The sequence below is a fragment of the Xyrauchen texanus genome, chromosome 23, assembly GCF_025860055.1.
Source record: "Xyrauchen texanus isolate HMW12.3.18 chromosome 23, RBS_HiC_50CHRs, whole genome shotgun sequence".
In the NCBI taxonomy this organism is placed as follows: domain Eukaryota; kingdom Metazoa; phylum Chordata; class Actinopteri; order Cypriniformes; family Catostomidae; genus Xyrauchen; species Xyrauchen texanus.
The window spans coordinates 14826730-14841485 of record NC_068298.1 but is presented as its reverse complement, the minus strand read 5'-3'; the positions used below and the strand labels follow the sequence as shown (position 1 = coordinate 14841485).

General features: G+C 39.0%; 1 protein-coding gene across 1 annotated transcript in view; it reads right to left on the bottom strand.

Annotated features, from left to right (window-relative positions):
- The window catches only part of LOC127663439 (cohesin subunit SA-2), a 43547-nt gene that overhangs the window by 10233 nt on the left and 18558 nt on the right, over positions 1-14756 (bottom strand). Inside the window, exons 8-26 of the mRNA XM_052155040.1 lie at positions 14507-14658; positions 12571-12644; positions 12328-12451; positions 12118-12216; positions 11820-11899; positions 11627-11734; positions 11084-11195; positions 9915-10032; positions 9142-9245; positions 8937-9029; positions 6340-6429; positions 6017-6220; positions 2932-3002; positions 2733-2820; positions 2372-2452; positions 2174-2266; positions 1908-2082; positions 1106-1245; positions 910-1011 (exon numbers count right to left, since the gene is read on the bottom strand). Of these exons, the coding sequence (XP_052011000.1) occupies positions 910-1011; positions 1106-1245; positions 1908-2082; positions 2174-2266; positions 2372-2452; positions 2733-2820; positions 2932-3002; positions 6017-6220; positions 6340-6429; positions 8937-9029; positions 9142-9245; positions 9915-10032; positions 11084-11195; positions 11627-11734; positions 11820-11899; positions 12118-12216; positions 12328-12451; positions 12571-12644; positions 14507-14658 (2108 nt within the window). The remainder of the gene's footprint in view (positions 1-909; positions 1012-1105; positions 1246-1907; positions 2083-2173; positions 2267-2371; positions 2453-2732; positions 2821-2931; positions 3003-6016; positions 6221-6339; positions 6430-8936; positions 9030-9141; positions 9246-9914; positions 10033-11083; positions 11196-11626; positions 11735-11819; positions 11900-12117; positions 12217-12327; positions 12452-12570; positions 12645-14506; positions 14659-14756) is intronic.

Here is a 14756-nt window from a genome sequence, read left to right as displayed (position 1 = left end):
TTATAAGCAGGTGCGATAGTGTTAGAGATGCAAAATAACAGCATTTGCATTTCGGATTAACGGGTTTATGAAGGTTTATACATGTGTAACATCATAAATTCAGTAAAAATGCACTTCCCTGCACGTGCTCACACTGAACTTAAGCGTCAACTGCTAAATGATGGATGCACGAGAGAGATGATTTTGAATCGTGCAGATTCTGCTGTTTTAAGCGTCTCCTCTATTCTCGCCCCAAAATGTAATACCTCAGCAAATGAAATTTAAGACTTCTTGTAATTTAAGACTTTCAACTTTTTAAGGACTCGAAGATACACTGGTTCATATGCGGTTTTGTCAGATATCATCTTGCGAGTTATTGAATACATTTTTAGAGCGCACACCAGTGTGTCTCGCGCCACTTTTCACCCGTTCTGATGTGATGAGCCTGCTGAATCGCACGCAACAAACTCAGCACGAGAGAGTCGTGAACAAATGACTCTTTCGAATCTGGTCTTTTTCATGAATCACCAGAAAAAAACCAGATTCGAAAGAGTCATTTGTTCACGACTGTAGCAGTTTGAATCAGATTGACTTTCTCCGCAAATCAGCAGTGAGCTCACAACTGGGAGCGCAGATATTTTAAAATAAGAGTCCCATGTGTATTTCAGGCTTTATAATTAAAAGTCGTGTATTGTGTACCACTTTTTTTTTGTTCTGATAATTATTGATTGGGATTGGAGAAGCACAATAAACTGCATCTGGGATTTAATTCAATTTGCACTCTTATAGTCTCTGTATCATCAGGTAACAATAATGCAATATTTAAAACTAATATATATATATATATATATATATATATATAAGCTAATATTTCCAAGTAGCTTCCCTAACACTGTTGCAAGATGATTCACACATGCTGTACACACTGACCTGCTGTAAGCTCAAAATGAGTGTCTTAGCACACTGGATTTTGTCGATCTGTCTCGTCTTGCTCATGGTTTCCTTGATGATATCCCCATAATCATTGTAATACTGTATGAAGAAAACAACAGAAACATCTTTTCAGCAAGAGCTGTGAATGCAAATAAATTGAAAACCCAAAAAGTTCAAGAATGAAGAAACTCACCCTCATATATTGCTTAAATATATCTGCACCAGTGTTCATCTCAACTACATTGTAGATAATGAGTTTGCAATATGCTGCCAGCAGGTTTCGCCTCTTGTGCAAAGCTTCGATTTTTCCTGCTTCATCGTCTTGCTGCCCATCTGCTCAAATATAAAAACAAAGAAACCAGAAGTTAAAATACTGGTCAAAAATGTCTATACCTGTTGAAAATAAGTCAGTTCACTTGGGAGCAATCACAGCAAAGTTCCAAGACAGCCATTTTCTATGCAGGCAAAATACACACAAATTACAGAAATATACTTGAATGGAGAAAGACCAAAATCTCAAAAAATGTAGGTCAATATCACATCAATAAAATATATCTCAAATCAGCAATACAATTACATATTTTGCATCTTTAGCTCAAAATCTCTCATGCGCAAAATATTTTTTTCTACAACTGGTCCATATCATCTTCATTATGCTGTGTATGGAAAGTGACTTGTACTACAAGGGCACTTTCTGCCCTCTAGTGGTAACATTGTTATTTGATGGCACATGAAAAATTGGCAAGTTGATATCCATCCCAAAAATTCTCAATACAAACAAGTCAATTGATTTCAGTTAAAGCGCAGTGTGCAATGTTATTAAGAGCTGCTAGATGCTCTAATTTCTTTCAATCAACTGAACATTTCTAAAGCCCATTTCAGACAGACATCAAAACCACTGTCTTCCTGTTAACTAACAGCAAAGGGCACTAAAACCATTCAACAAAGCCTGTTAGCTCCAGATAAAATGGATGATTTCATTAGCAGTGATAGACCTGTGCTGTTGTTGTCTTCATCCTGGTCAATGAAGACGTGGTCCAGGATGAAATTAAGGAGGTCGGACTGCAGGGATGCTTCAGGATTATATACTAGGGGCTCCAGAGCTTCCCTCCCCCCTGAGATGATCTGATGACTGAAGATCAACAGCAGGTCACAGAGAATAGTGAAGGCCTGAGAGAGAACACACAGTTACGAACAGCCTGATTTAAGCATAACTGATAGTGAGGATGGCCATAATGACTGGCTGATTTATTATGCAAACCTGCTCTTTGACGGCGGTGCTGACGCTGGTTAGGTAACGCTGGCACATCAGACAAAATGCCCTCATTTGCTTCCTCAGAGTCACCATGTCCTCCTATAGAGACCAAATCCATTGTTATCATCTGACAAACTACAGCCAATAAAGAGGAAGAATTAATGCATATAAGTCATAGCAAGGTTAACAAAAAATGTGACTTACCCTTTTAGACATACCCTCTGAGACCTTGGCTAAATGCCAAAGAATGACGTAATGTGTGCACTGCAGAGCATGAATAACAATCTGAAAGAGTCCAGAGAGAAAGTTACCCTAGAATCATGAAAAACTTGCAAACAAGCAATCACAAGCAAACTTGAAGGTGAAGAATTTCTGTGCCACCAAACAGAATCACAAGATCAATGACCCCCAGGTAGTTTTGCCACAAACTTGCACCATTTGTTGAGCCAATGTTTATATGGCCAGCCCGCTCGGGCCACAAATAATGCAATTTCGTTTGGTGCCACTAGTTTAGCAGAAATTATGAACTTCTCCTTTAATAATTCTCCATAAATATTATGAATACCTGCTCAGGCATGTCGCCATTTTCAATACCAGTGTTCAATAACTTGTAGTTGCTGGTAAAGAGATCCCATCTGGAGAGGTCATGAGCACTATAGCATAAAAGGGGAGATGGGTGATAGCAAAGGAAATAAATGACATCAGCCTTTGCACAAAGTATTAACCTTTATGATGCGCAGGAAGGTGACACATGGAACCCTTACTTATGGAAAGCAGTGATCCTCTTCAGTGTGGACAGAACTTGATAAGCATCATCTTCATCTGGATCTTCACCCTGTGAAAACAGAGGCTGCGTATGAGATCACTGCAAAATTTCAAGCTTCTGATGCACTGTGGAAGCAGTTATCAGTGGAAACATGTTTGGATTATTTATCAGCGTACAGAGAACTAGGGATGTGCAAAACTACAGTTAAAATTGACAAGTCAGGGGTTCATTTGAATGACTAATCGATCTTAAGGAAGTCCTGTACAACTTCTATAATGTCAGGGGTCAGATCGGGATCTGGTGGATAAAAAAAATAAGTAAATAAAAAGGTTCAACCGTTTAACCACAAACATTATTTTAAAAACGATATCGATATATATCACGATAAAGAAAATCCACAATAAGCTTTTGAGTAATTTTCAATAGTTATTGCGTGTCACTAAAACACAAGCAGTTTGGCTTTCTCAGGCTGCGTTTCCACTGGGGCTGACAAAATCCGCTCAAAAGGCCCACACAGCGCTAGGAGAGAGCTTGCTCCGCAACGCTGCCAATCATACGATCCACCTTGCGGTCATGACACTCGGCTTTCATAGGAAAGAATTGAAAAGCTCTCAGCTACGCTCACAATGCGCCAGTGCTAACGTAGGGTCAGACTGGATGAACTTGCTAATGCTAGATGCCTTGTTAACAAATAGGTTACGTCGGACACCGGATTGATTCCATCCGCACCGCAAGACTTCATGACAACGGTTGCGCCCTCTCATCATCTCTAGTGAAGAGCGCGACAAATCAACAGTGATGTGGACAACAGCTCTGATCTTTCTGCGCTGTAATCTTGAAAACTGTTCTCTAGCAACAAACATGCATCATTTCTGCCCTGTCCCGCTCCGCACGCGTTGCCTCTTTTCACTGCATGTGTACAGACATGAAGCGCCGCATGAGTTAACGTGGTTTCAAAGTACCTTTTAGACCATAACGTTTTTCCCTTCTAAATGTATCTTTATTAATCAGCATGTTACGAGCCTTTAATAATAAACTAATCGATTTCTGTGAAAATTTATTCGATTTCTGGAATGGATCAGGAAAGACCAAAATTACTAGTTGGGAGACTAGTCTCTCACTTTAATGAAAATATACAAATGTTTTTTTACATTTAAAAAACAAAAGTTTTCTAAATTTTCTCTCGGAACACCCCTGAACCCACATTCAGCATCATTCCACAGTCACAAGGGCTTCTAAGCCCCATACTTGGGTATTTGAATCTAAAGAAATATAAAAAATATATTTCATTTTAATGTAAAAATATTCCAACAAATGACTGCTGTCACTATGCTTCAGAACAAACAGATGATCTTTTAACACTCATTTTAAATTGATAAACGGTAAAAGATGGTAAAATTGGTAAAAGATCCTGCAGACCCCACTGCTTTGGCCGTCTCTGGACCCCCTGTGCAGTTTTAGAGACTATTTTGACTGTTTAGAATTTATTTGAGTTTTTTTCTTCCGTCAACTTAGAAATCGAAAAAAAGAAAGTGCAATGTGTAAATGTATATCGTGATAACAATTTTGGCCATATCGCCCAGCCCTAGCTAGGCCTACCCATGATTTTGTTTTATTATTATGCATTAGCTCTCAGACATTTGGCTCATTGGTTGCTTCCACATGAGAGAGCCCCTACCTGGTTTTGTATTGAACAGGAAGTTATTGCCGCTATTTCGCCATTGCAAATCCTTTCTATCAAACTAATCTGAGAATTTAAGTTACACCTCTTTATTTCGCATTTGCACTCGGTATGGACAAGAGTTTTTAATTCAGACATTTATTTAAATGTTGCCTCAAGCATATGGCTCAACCCTAAAATATGTATTAATAAAGTCCCCTTTCTGCTGGACAGAGTGGATTGTGAGGGAGGTTAATTCAGTCAGTGACCTATATGAGAGAGGAGTGTTGAGATCTATTGGGATTCCCAAATCTCAGCTCTATTGGTATTTACAGTTGCGCTACCTGCTCAGTACTGTTTCTGGGAGTAGCACACACCCCCCTACAGTGGCAGTTACTCAGAGAGGTGATTACTGCTTTCGGACATGAGGCATCAGTGTATTACTCCCTGCTAATTCAGAGTCTGTGGGTCAAAGCTTTAACTTCTATCAAGAGATTATGGGATAAAGATTTAAACTTTGTATTGGTGGAGGGAGTGTGGGCTTGGATTCTAGATGCAAGGGTATGCCTTATGCAATTCAAGATTTTACTTTGATTCTATTAGACCACCCCCCAAGCCTAGATTGTATAGGCTTGGTCTTAAAGAGTATTTTGGGCAGTCCTCAATTTGGGGGATAAATACATACAGAATTGGGTTCTGACCAGTATTATGGTTGGCAGGCAGATTATTTTAAAGGGATGGAAGTCGGATGGAGTGCCCTCATTTCCGGAGTAGTGTGTGTAGATGGGGAGGGTGGCAGCTTTTGAGGAATCGTCAAGCAGAAAGCTGGGATTTTGGAATTTGTTTGATAGGAAATGGGGCAATTTTTGGCGGACTATCTGGGAAGTTTTAATTATATATGATTATTATATTTTCTTGTTTTCTGTTTTGTGTGTGTTTGTGTTTTCTTATTTGTGACCACAGGGGTGTTTGTTGGGGGTCAGGGTGGTGTTGGTGATTAGGGAGGGTTAATAGTGGTGGTTAAATGTTACATGTTGGTTCAATGTATATATGTTGTGTTTTTTCTTTGTTACATCTCTACAAATCAATACAAATGCTAATTGAAAAAAACAAAAAAAAAACAAATACTGATTATGCACATTATATATAATGAGAACATCTTTCACAGTGGGTTATATAATTCTTGATGTTTATGATTTAGTCAATCTCACTGGTTGTTTGTTGGCTGAACATCCCAACCTACTGTATCACTACAGAGAACTTCAAAACCAAACAATACAGTATGGCATAGTACAAGGAAGTGCACAAATCTACTCTCTCAAAACTTTTGTTCCAAAACAAACACAAAGCAACATTAAAGAATTCCAACAGCTCTGTTTGTCTTTCATGGAGCTCCAACCTGAGCCACTCCCACTGTTCTCACCTCCTGCAGGAAGTCCTCCAGAAGCTTGTTGAACTTGTCCACTAACTCATCCAAGAGTTGACTGCGGGCAATATCCACCCGGTTAAAGATGGTGAACTCCTCATTGCACAGGGAGTGGTAGGTTTTGGAGCAAGCCTCCAGTACATCTGTGTCTGTGTGCTTCTCCACAATTTCTCTGATTTGTCTTAACAATGAATCCAGGTGCTGCGAGAGAAAACAACTTGCATTCATATGCTACATAATCAGCCTATTGTGAATAATCAGTATTAATTCACCGATCCATACAGTGCATTTCTTCTCTTTAAATGATGTGTGGTTCAGACCTTTTCCAAACGTCCTGTGGTATAGATCTCCAGATCAAAGAACTGGGGCAGCTGCAAAAGGTTAGTCACTTTCTCTGCATCAATAGAGTACTGTAAAAGAAAAAAAAAGAAAAATGTATTTATATATATATATATATATATATATATATATATATATATATATATATATATATATATACATACATACATACATACATACATACACACACATATATATACATACACACACACGGATAAAATTGATACTACTGCAAAATTGCCAGTTTCTCTGGATTTACTATTTATAGGTATGTTTGATTAATATTCTAATTTTTGTTTTATTCTTGATTCATGCGTTCTTCACAAAGACAAATCTGCATGATTTCAGCCTTGCTGACGCACCCCAGATCATCACCAATCCTTCACCAATTTCACAATGGGTGAGAGGCACTGCGGTTTGAAGGCCTCTCTAGGTCTCCGGCTAACTATTAGACGACCAAATGGAGGATCGGTGATGATCTGGGGGAGCTTCAGCTAGGCTAGATTGGTCTTTGTGAAGGACGCATGAATCAAGCCACGTACAAGGTTATCCTGGAAGAAAACTTGCTTCCTTCGGCTCTGACAATGTTCCCCAACTCTGAGGATTGTTTTTTCCCATGCTCATCCATGAAAGCCACAAAGCCAGGTCAAGCAAGGTGTGGATGGAGGACCACCAGATCAAGACCCTGTCATGGCCAGCCCAATCTCCAGACCTGAATCCCATTGCAAACCTCTGGAATGTGATCAAGAGGAAGATGGATGGCCACGAGCATCAAACAAAGCTGACCTGCTTGAATTTATGTGCCAGGAATGGCATAAAGTCTGCCAACAGCAATGTGAAAGACTGGTAGAGAAAATGCCAAGAAGCAAGAAAGCTGTGATTGAAAATCATGGTTATTCCACAAATTACTGATTTCTGAACTCTTCCCAAGTTAAAACATTAGTATTGTGTTGTTTAAAAATGAATATATGAACTTGTCTTCTTTACATTATTTAAAGTCTGAAAACACAGCATCTTTTTTGTTATTTTGACCAGTTGTCATTTTCTGCAAATAAACACTCTAAATGACCACTTGATTTTTTCCCCCAGAGCTGTATATACACCGATCAGCCACAACATTAAAACCACCTGCCTAATATTGTGTAGGTCCCCCTCGTGCCGCCAACAGCGCCAACCCTCACCACAATTGTACAGAGCAGTTATCTGAGCTACCGTAGACTTTGCCAGTTCGAACCAGCCTAGCCATTCTCTGTTGAACTCTCTCATCAACAAAGCATTTCTGTCCACAGAACTGCCACTCACTGGATGTTTTTTGATTTTGGCTTTTGTGTGTGAAAATCCCAGGAGATCAGCAGTTACAGAAATACTCAACCAGCATGTCCAATTGACTAATAATAATAAAAAAAGCCTACTTTTTACATTCAAATCAAATCCTGATGGATAAAATCAAGCCCCGCTCTACATTTATATAATTGAATATTTTGATTCACCCCTTTTTTTACTATCAATCTCCATTTTCACATTCTTCTTCTTGTGTTTCTGGTGGTTCCCATTCTTTGTGCACATCGCCACCTACTCGCTTCTGAATATATATAAATGTAAATTCTGGAGTCTTATGGATTACTTTTATGCCTTTATATTATTTTCTGAGCTTCAAACATGTGGTCACCATTAACTTGCATTTTGAGGACCTACAGAACTGAGACATTCTTCTAAATATCTTCATTTGTGTTCAATAGAAGAAATAAAAAGTCATATACATCTGGGATGGCATGAGGCTGAGAATTTTCATTTTTGGGTGAACTACCCCTTTAAAAGGTACTGTAAGTGATTTATTAATATATTAAATGAAATGCAGAAAATGCTTCTATTACCTGAACGTTACATTTATATAGCGCTTTTCTGACACTACACTCAAAGCACTTTACACAGTGAACAGGGGACTCTCCTCAATAACACAAGTGTGCAGCATCCACCTGGATGATGCGATGGCAGTCATAGTGCGCTAGTACGCTAACCACACACCAGCTATTGGTGGAGAGGAGAGAGTGGAATGATAGAGCCAATTAATTGATGGGGATAATTTTGAAGCCATGATTGATTAGGGCAAATGATACCTGTCAGATATCGCAGAAATAAGTGCCATAAAATATCTTACCTCTCTCTATAACAGCCAGAATGGTCGACTAGTAAGCCAATGAACAACCAGCACCGTAAACTGCAGGGATCGCGGTCAGATTGTTTGTTTAGCAAATCAGAAGACTTTGTCAGTCAATCATTGTGTGCATTCACAGCTCAGCCCATATATAAACGACCAAGTGCTGGTACGGTGTCCTGCTCCTGAGAAAAGCTCAGGGAGACCCTCTCCCTCCATCTGCTCCTTCAAACCGGTCACCGGTGTGTTTGTGTGTGCGCATCTTTGGAGTGTAGTGTTTTGGGAAAAGGGGGCGTGGCTAAATCAAATCAATGGCTAGTCTGGCGGACGGTCCAGAATGTCTAAAATCTCTTACAGCACCTTGTCCATTGCCTTTATTAAAACACCATTTAAATCATAGAACTCTCTGCATGAGTGTTTAACCTTTGCAAGTAAAGGTGGCAGTGCTATGGCAAAGAGCTCCGTCATTCTGGTCCGGTCATCAAGCTGAGTCTTCTTCTCCTTCGCCGTCAGAACCTGAAATGAGATCAAGTGAGAATTGGGAACAGTACGTTATAGTTAACGTGTGAAAGCAGAAATTTGTCATCGAGGGCTGGCATATATGAGTGTGTGTGGTGTCAGGTCTTACCCTCTTGCCTGTGCCTCTACCCACAGGTGGATGGCACTCTGCAGCCTGACGGATGGTGCACAGCATGATCTCAATCAGAGCAGTCTCCTGTCTGTCCGTCAGAGCTGGAAAAAGCACAAAATAAATCACTTGCTCTGAAGTAGAAAACGCATTGACCTCTCCCTGTACGTCTGTGTGTTTTTAAGGAAAATATTCAGACATGCAGTGCTGTGCAAAAGTTTTAGGCACTTGTGAACAATTTTGCATAGTGAGAATGTCTTCAAAAATAATGCCATAAATAGTTTTCATTTATCAATTACCATCATACAAAGTCCAGTAAACAAAGCTAAATCAATATTTGGTGTGGCCACCCTTTGCATTTAAAGCTGGTCCACCAGGTATACCTGGAGACAGTTTTTTGGGTTGCTGGCAGATAGGATTTACCAAGCTTCTTGGAGAATTCACCACAGTTCCTCTATCTATTTAGGCTGTCTCAATTGCTTCTGTCTCTTCATGTAATACCAGACATTAACATTATCTGTGGAGGCTCTTACAAAGAGCCCTGTTCTTGTATTCTAATCTTTTCTATTTGCAAAAGTAATGTTTGGGAGTCTAAAATGTATTTTTCCTGTTGACACACTAAAGCTGAAGATATAAATAACCACCTTAAGACAAATGTTTTTGTGAAACATCTTAAGTGACTAAAACTTTTGCACAGTGCTGTATGCTGTAGTTTTGTACTAAATATGTACAGAACATTTTTAATGTTTTAGTGACATGTCACTGTGTCAGACCTTCTTCTCCAGGCAGTGGTTCATCAAGCAGTAGGCTTATCATACACTCCCAGTCCTTCAGTATCTCTGCTGCACAGTCCCACATGCTGTCCACAAGATAGGCAGCGTGCTCGTGAAGCTGGAGGACCAAAAAATATCTCATATCTCATATACAGCACTTAATTCTGTATGTGCAGACAAAGTATAAATTAACAATTGTACCGTTATTGAAGCCTCTATAAAATTTGAAAGGATAAGCATTTTGACATATGTGCTTTTACTAGTGCAAGCATAAGCTGTGCTAGTCTCAGCACAAGACAACACACCCACGGATGACCACATCCCATTCACTGACCGTCTGATGCATACAGCACACAAAACTGGAAAGCACTTTCTGGATCTGGCAACTTCTTAACTGACTGGCTGGCTTTACACAACTTTCAACTTTTCATTCCTATTTTAAAAGGTACTGGGTTGATCAAATGAGCACTTTTGGGTAAGAACTAATCACTAGAATAGCCAATGTTTAAAGGGACAGTTCACCCAAAAAAATTCTCTCATCATTTACTCACCCTCATGCAATCCCAGATGTGTATGACTTTGCAGAACACAAATATTTTTAGAGGAATATCTAAGCCCTGTAGGTCCATACAATTCAAGTGAATGGTGATGAGACCTTTGTTGCCCCAAAAATCACAATCCCCAAGGAAACACAAAAGTAATCCATAAGACTCCAGTGGTTAAATCGATGTCTTCAGAAGCAACATGATAGGTGTGGGTGAGAGTAAATTTTTACTCTAAATCTCTAAATTTGTGGAGCAACAAAGGTCTGATCATCATTCACTTGAATTGTTTGAACCTACTGAGCTGAAATATTCTTCTAAAATTCTTTGTGTTCTGCAGAAGAAAGAAAGTCATACACATCTGGGATGGCATGAGGGCGAGTAAATGATGAGAACTTTTGGGTGAACTAACCCTTTAACTTAAGAGTTATGTTTGCATAATAATCTGAATTTATGGTTAGAATTTGTCTTGGTCCAAAATAATAAGTCCACATTGATCTTTTAATGTGGTATAATCCATTTCGGTTCAACCCACCCCTAAACAACATGTACTGTAAAAGCAAAACAAATTGTGGTAGGTCACTTTGCATGCTAGCCAGACAGCCACTTTCTCCAATCATAGCTCACCTCACTCTCCAGGAAGAAAAAGACAGTGGTTTTGATGAGGTTGGCATTCACACTCTGCCTGCCTCGTCTCTTGGGCATACTGTCATCCTCAGGGTCTCGATGACTGAACAGTCTGTGAACAAAGTTGAAAATGTACAGCTCTTCAAAAAGGGTTACAGTTTACCTCAATCGAATGTTCACCAATTCTATTTGAATACATGCATGTCTCAACACTTTCCATCTCTAATTCTATCTGCCTCAATCTAGACTCCTAATATGGACTGTTTTGTTGTTTTATAACTTTCAGCATCTCACACTGGTTTAAGTAAAAATATACAAGGCCTGTCAAGCACCACACTGTCTGGATAGCAGGTGTGTCTACTTTGTGTCCATGTTTGACCTTATTTGGAGAACAATCTAACATACTCTTTGCCTCACCGTGTCTCACTCTCCAATTCAAGAGATCTTTTTTTTTTTTTTAAATCTACATATAGGTGTTACCAGGCTTCATTCATCAAAAACTTCAAGTCTTTTCCAACTGTAAGGGTAAAGTGTGAGACTCACTTCTTAAAGAGAAACTCTCCAGCTGCCACAGCGACAGGTCGATGGGCAGAGTACACCAGGTGGTACACGCTCTCACAGTCTTCTGCAGTCAGAACTTCATCACTGCTGCTGTAATACCAAACAACAGCAGCATATTATCATCCAGTCACACTGATATTCATAAAGAGATATTTCAAGTCAGTTGAACACATACTGTAAAACCAGCGTGAGCAGTTTTATTGCTTGCACTGCAACGTCATACTCCTTGTCCAGCGTCATAGACACGATTCGGTCCTGAAGAAGACAAACCAGACAATTCTGTCACATGGTACTGACTATAAAACAACTGAACTTAAAAACATCACATCATCAGCAAAAAAATTTAAAAATAAATCTAAAACTTTTCAGTTCATCTAAAACAATGTGTAAACAATAAAACATAAATATCCACTCAATATTTTCATTACACCAATTCATTTCACAAAAGGACTACTTCTGGATAGTGGTCTCACCTTGAAGCGGCTGGTGAAGAGCTCCAGCTTGGCATTGAGCTCACGGTTATAGTACAGACCCTGCAGGGCTGTGAGACACTTCAGACGCACCTCACCTTGCTGTGTGTGCCGGAGGATCACATAGAGAGAAGAAGAGAGTGTGTAGTTATGTTTCAACTCTAGAAAAACCCCATCTGACACAAAAATCTGGGAATACAGAAGAATGTGTACCTTGTCATGCATGGTCCAACCCACATACTTAAGGTAGCTGTCATTAAGAAATGCATCACTATACATTTTCATCCACACACCAATCTCCTCGATGCAGATTGCCCGGATCTCAGCTATTGCATCACTGAGGAAAAACAACAGAATGCCTAAGATGAATCTGCAAACACCCACAGGATCAGAGTATTATTGAATAATCACTTGAGTAGTAATTGATAAGAGCTTGTGCCGTAATGAGAGCGTTACCGATATCGGTGAACAAAGACCCCCTTGAAAATGGCATTCATCATGTTTTCAATTTCATCCTGATTTTCTTGCAACTGCAAAGAAAAAAATGTTCATTATAATCAATACTAAACAATTGTTTTTGAATGAATTAATAATAACTCAAAATGAGTGATATCACCAAACATATCACAGAAAATTGTGCACTAAACAACTGCAAAAAAGGACATATAGTTAGAAATGTATAGTTAAATGCTGCTGTTGTTTTTAACTTAATAATTTAAAATTAAATTATTGAGTCCAAACCATCAGCAGTGTATTTCATTATAAACAAAACCTAAAATATCACAAATGGACTGAAATCTGTGAATAGTTTTGAATCAGTTTACTTTTATGAACCACCTGAAAAACCAATTCATTAGGATGAATCGGACATTCCAGCACTACACTTAAAAGAGAAGAGCGTCATTTGTTCATTGCCATGGCTCACTCATCAATATAGCTGCGTGCAATATACAATGTGACATAAAAAGGAGCGATGTAGCATTTTGTCACACTACACTTGTACATGTTTGAAAAGGTGGCTTGTTACTAGACTAGCTAAACTATTTTGAAAACCAATGAGAGATTCTATGTTTCTCAATTTGAAAAGTCAACCATCCAAGCTGAACAGAAACTACTCTGAAAACTACATTACAACTCGAGTAATTCCTGTGTCCACATGGCATCAATAAAACCTCACTCTCACAAACAGATGGCATCACAGCAGGGTATATTTCACAGCAGGGTCCTATTACATAACCAAGTTATTTTACAGTGGCAGTTAAACACAGCTTTGTTACTCACAGCCATTCAAACAAGCTCTAACCCACAAGTGCTGACAGAGAGAAAGCACTGTGGCTAAGCTACAATAACACAATAACACTTTGACCCTTTTGAAATTACTTTGCTTACTCAGATTTTAAATAGTGGGAAAGAACAGATAAAATGTACTGAGTTACTGAACATACTGAACCAAGTGAGTGTTTGGTTGCTTGTGTGCTTTGTGGCTGCTGGTCATCGGAGGCGTAGGCATTTGGAAAGAAAGCAGCAAACACTGCAGTGACCTGGCAGCCACACACAACGGGAAGTAAAACTCCACAGTTAAGAGTGTTGCAAATCCCCTTTTTCTCTGAAAGTTTAATTTAACATAGCCCCTTTAACATAATTGCTCTGGAATTATAACCTCTGTAAAAATATGCTAAAATTACCTAGAATCTGTCTGGAGATTCAGGGTCCTAGACTGTAATTAAAAACAAATGTTGCAGCAATTTAAACATTTAATTGTGATTTTTGGCCATGTCCATTTAAATTTTATTTTTCACCATTACTCTTTTGTAAACTTTCATCAGTCAATTTACCAACTGGTTGTTGATTTGACATGGTAGTTAAAGTTACACATTCACAACAGCGTACTAAGACAGTTATAAGATATTGGTATTCAAAAAAATTAAAATAAAAACAGAAACATTATTCAATCGTCACAAAACAATTACTATTAGTAGTTCATAGCATTGTTAGACCTAATTGAAAGGTTAAATCTCATAATTAAGCCCTGTTCACACGACCAGTGGAATCGCACTATGAAGCAACACAATCCCATTCATTTTCAATGAAAGCACTGTGACATCCGGTCACAAGAGCGGTCGCGACCATTGGCCGTAGAGATCGCCAAAGGGAGCAACAACACAAGTTGAGAAAATGTTTGCTTTACGCAAATGACGAGCGACATTCACAAGGGTAACTGCAACAGATTGTGAGAAAACGTGAGCAGTGATAACTTCTGAACAACTATCGATTCAAGTGATTCTTACATTTGTTTTCAAAAGTCTTTTGGCTCCTAAAAGTTTTATTTTAGGAGTGAGTGGCTCCCTAGTATTTTATAGTCTGTAGCCTTGAGGTTTTGGAGGACACTCACCTCTTTGCGTTTCTGAAGCAGAAGTTCTAGTCTGTCATTGGCCCGCTTGCCGATCATCTTGTTCCTCTCTGCTTCATACTGACGTTGGGTGTTGTCCATGTTGATGCTGAGGTTCAATGCTACATTCACGAGGGCTGTCATAAGCTTCATGGCTATGGGAAATGAAAAAAATCAAAGCATGGAGATATTAATATATTGGCATCTATTTGTACCAATGGATAATAGATTAGTAGAACTCATACAAGAGGAT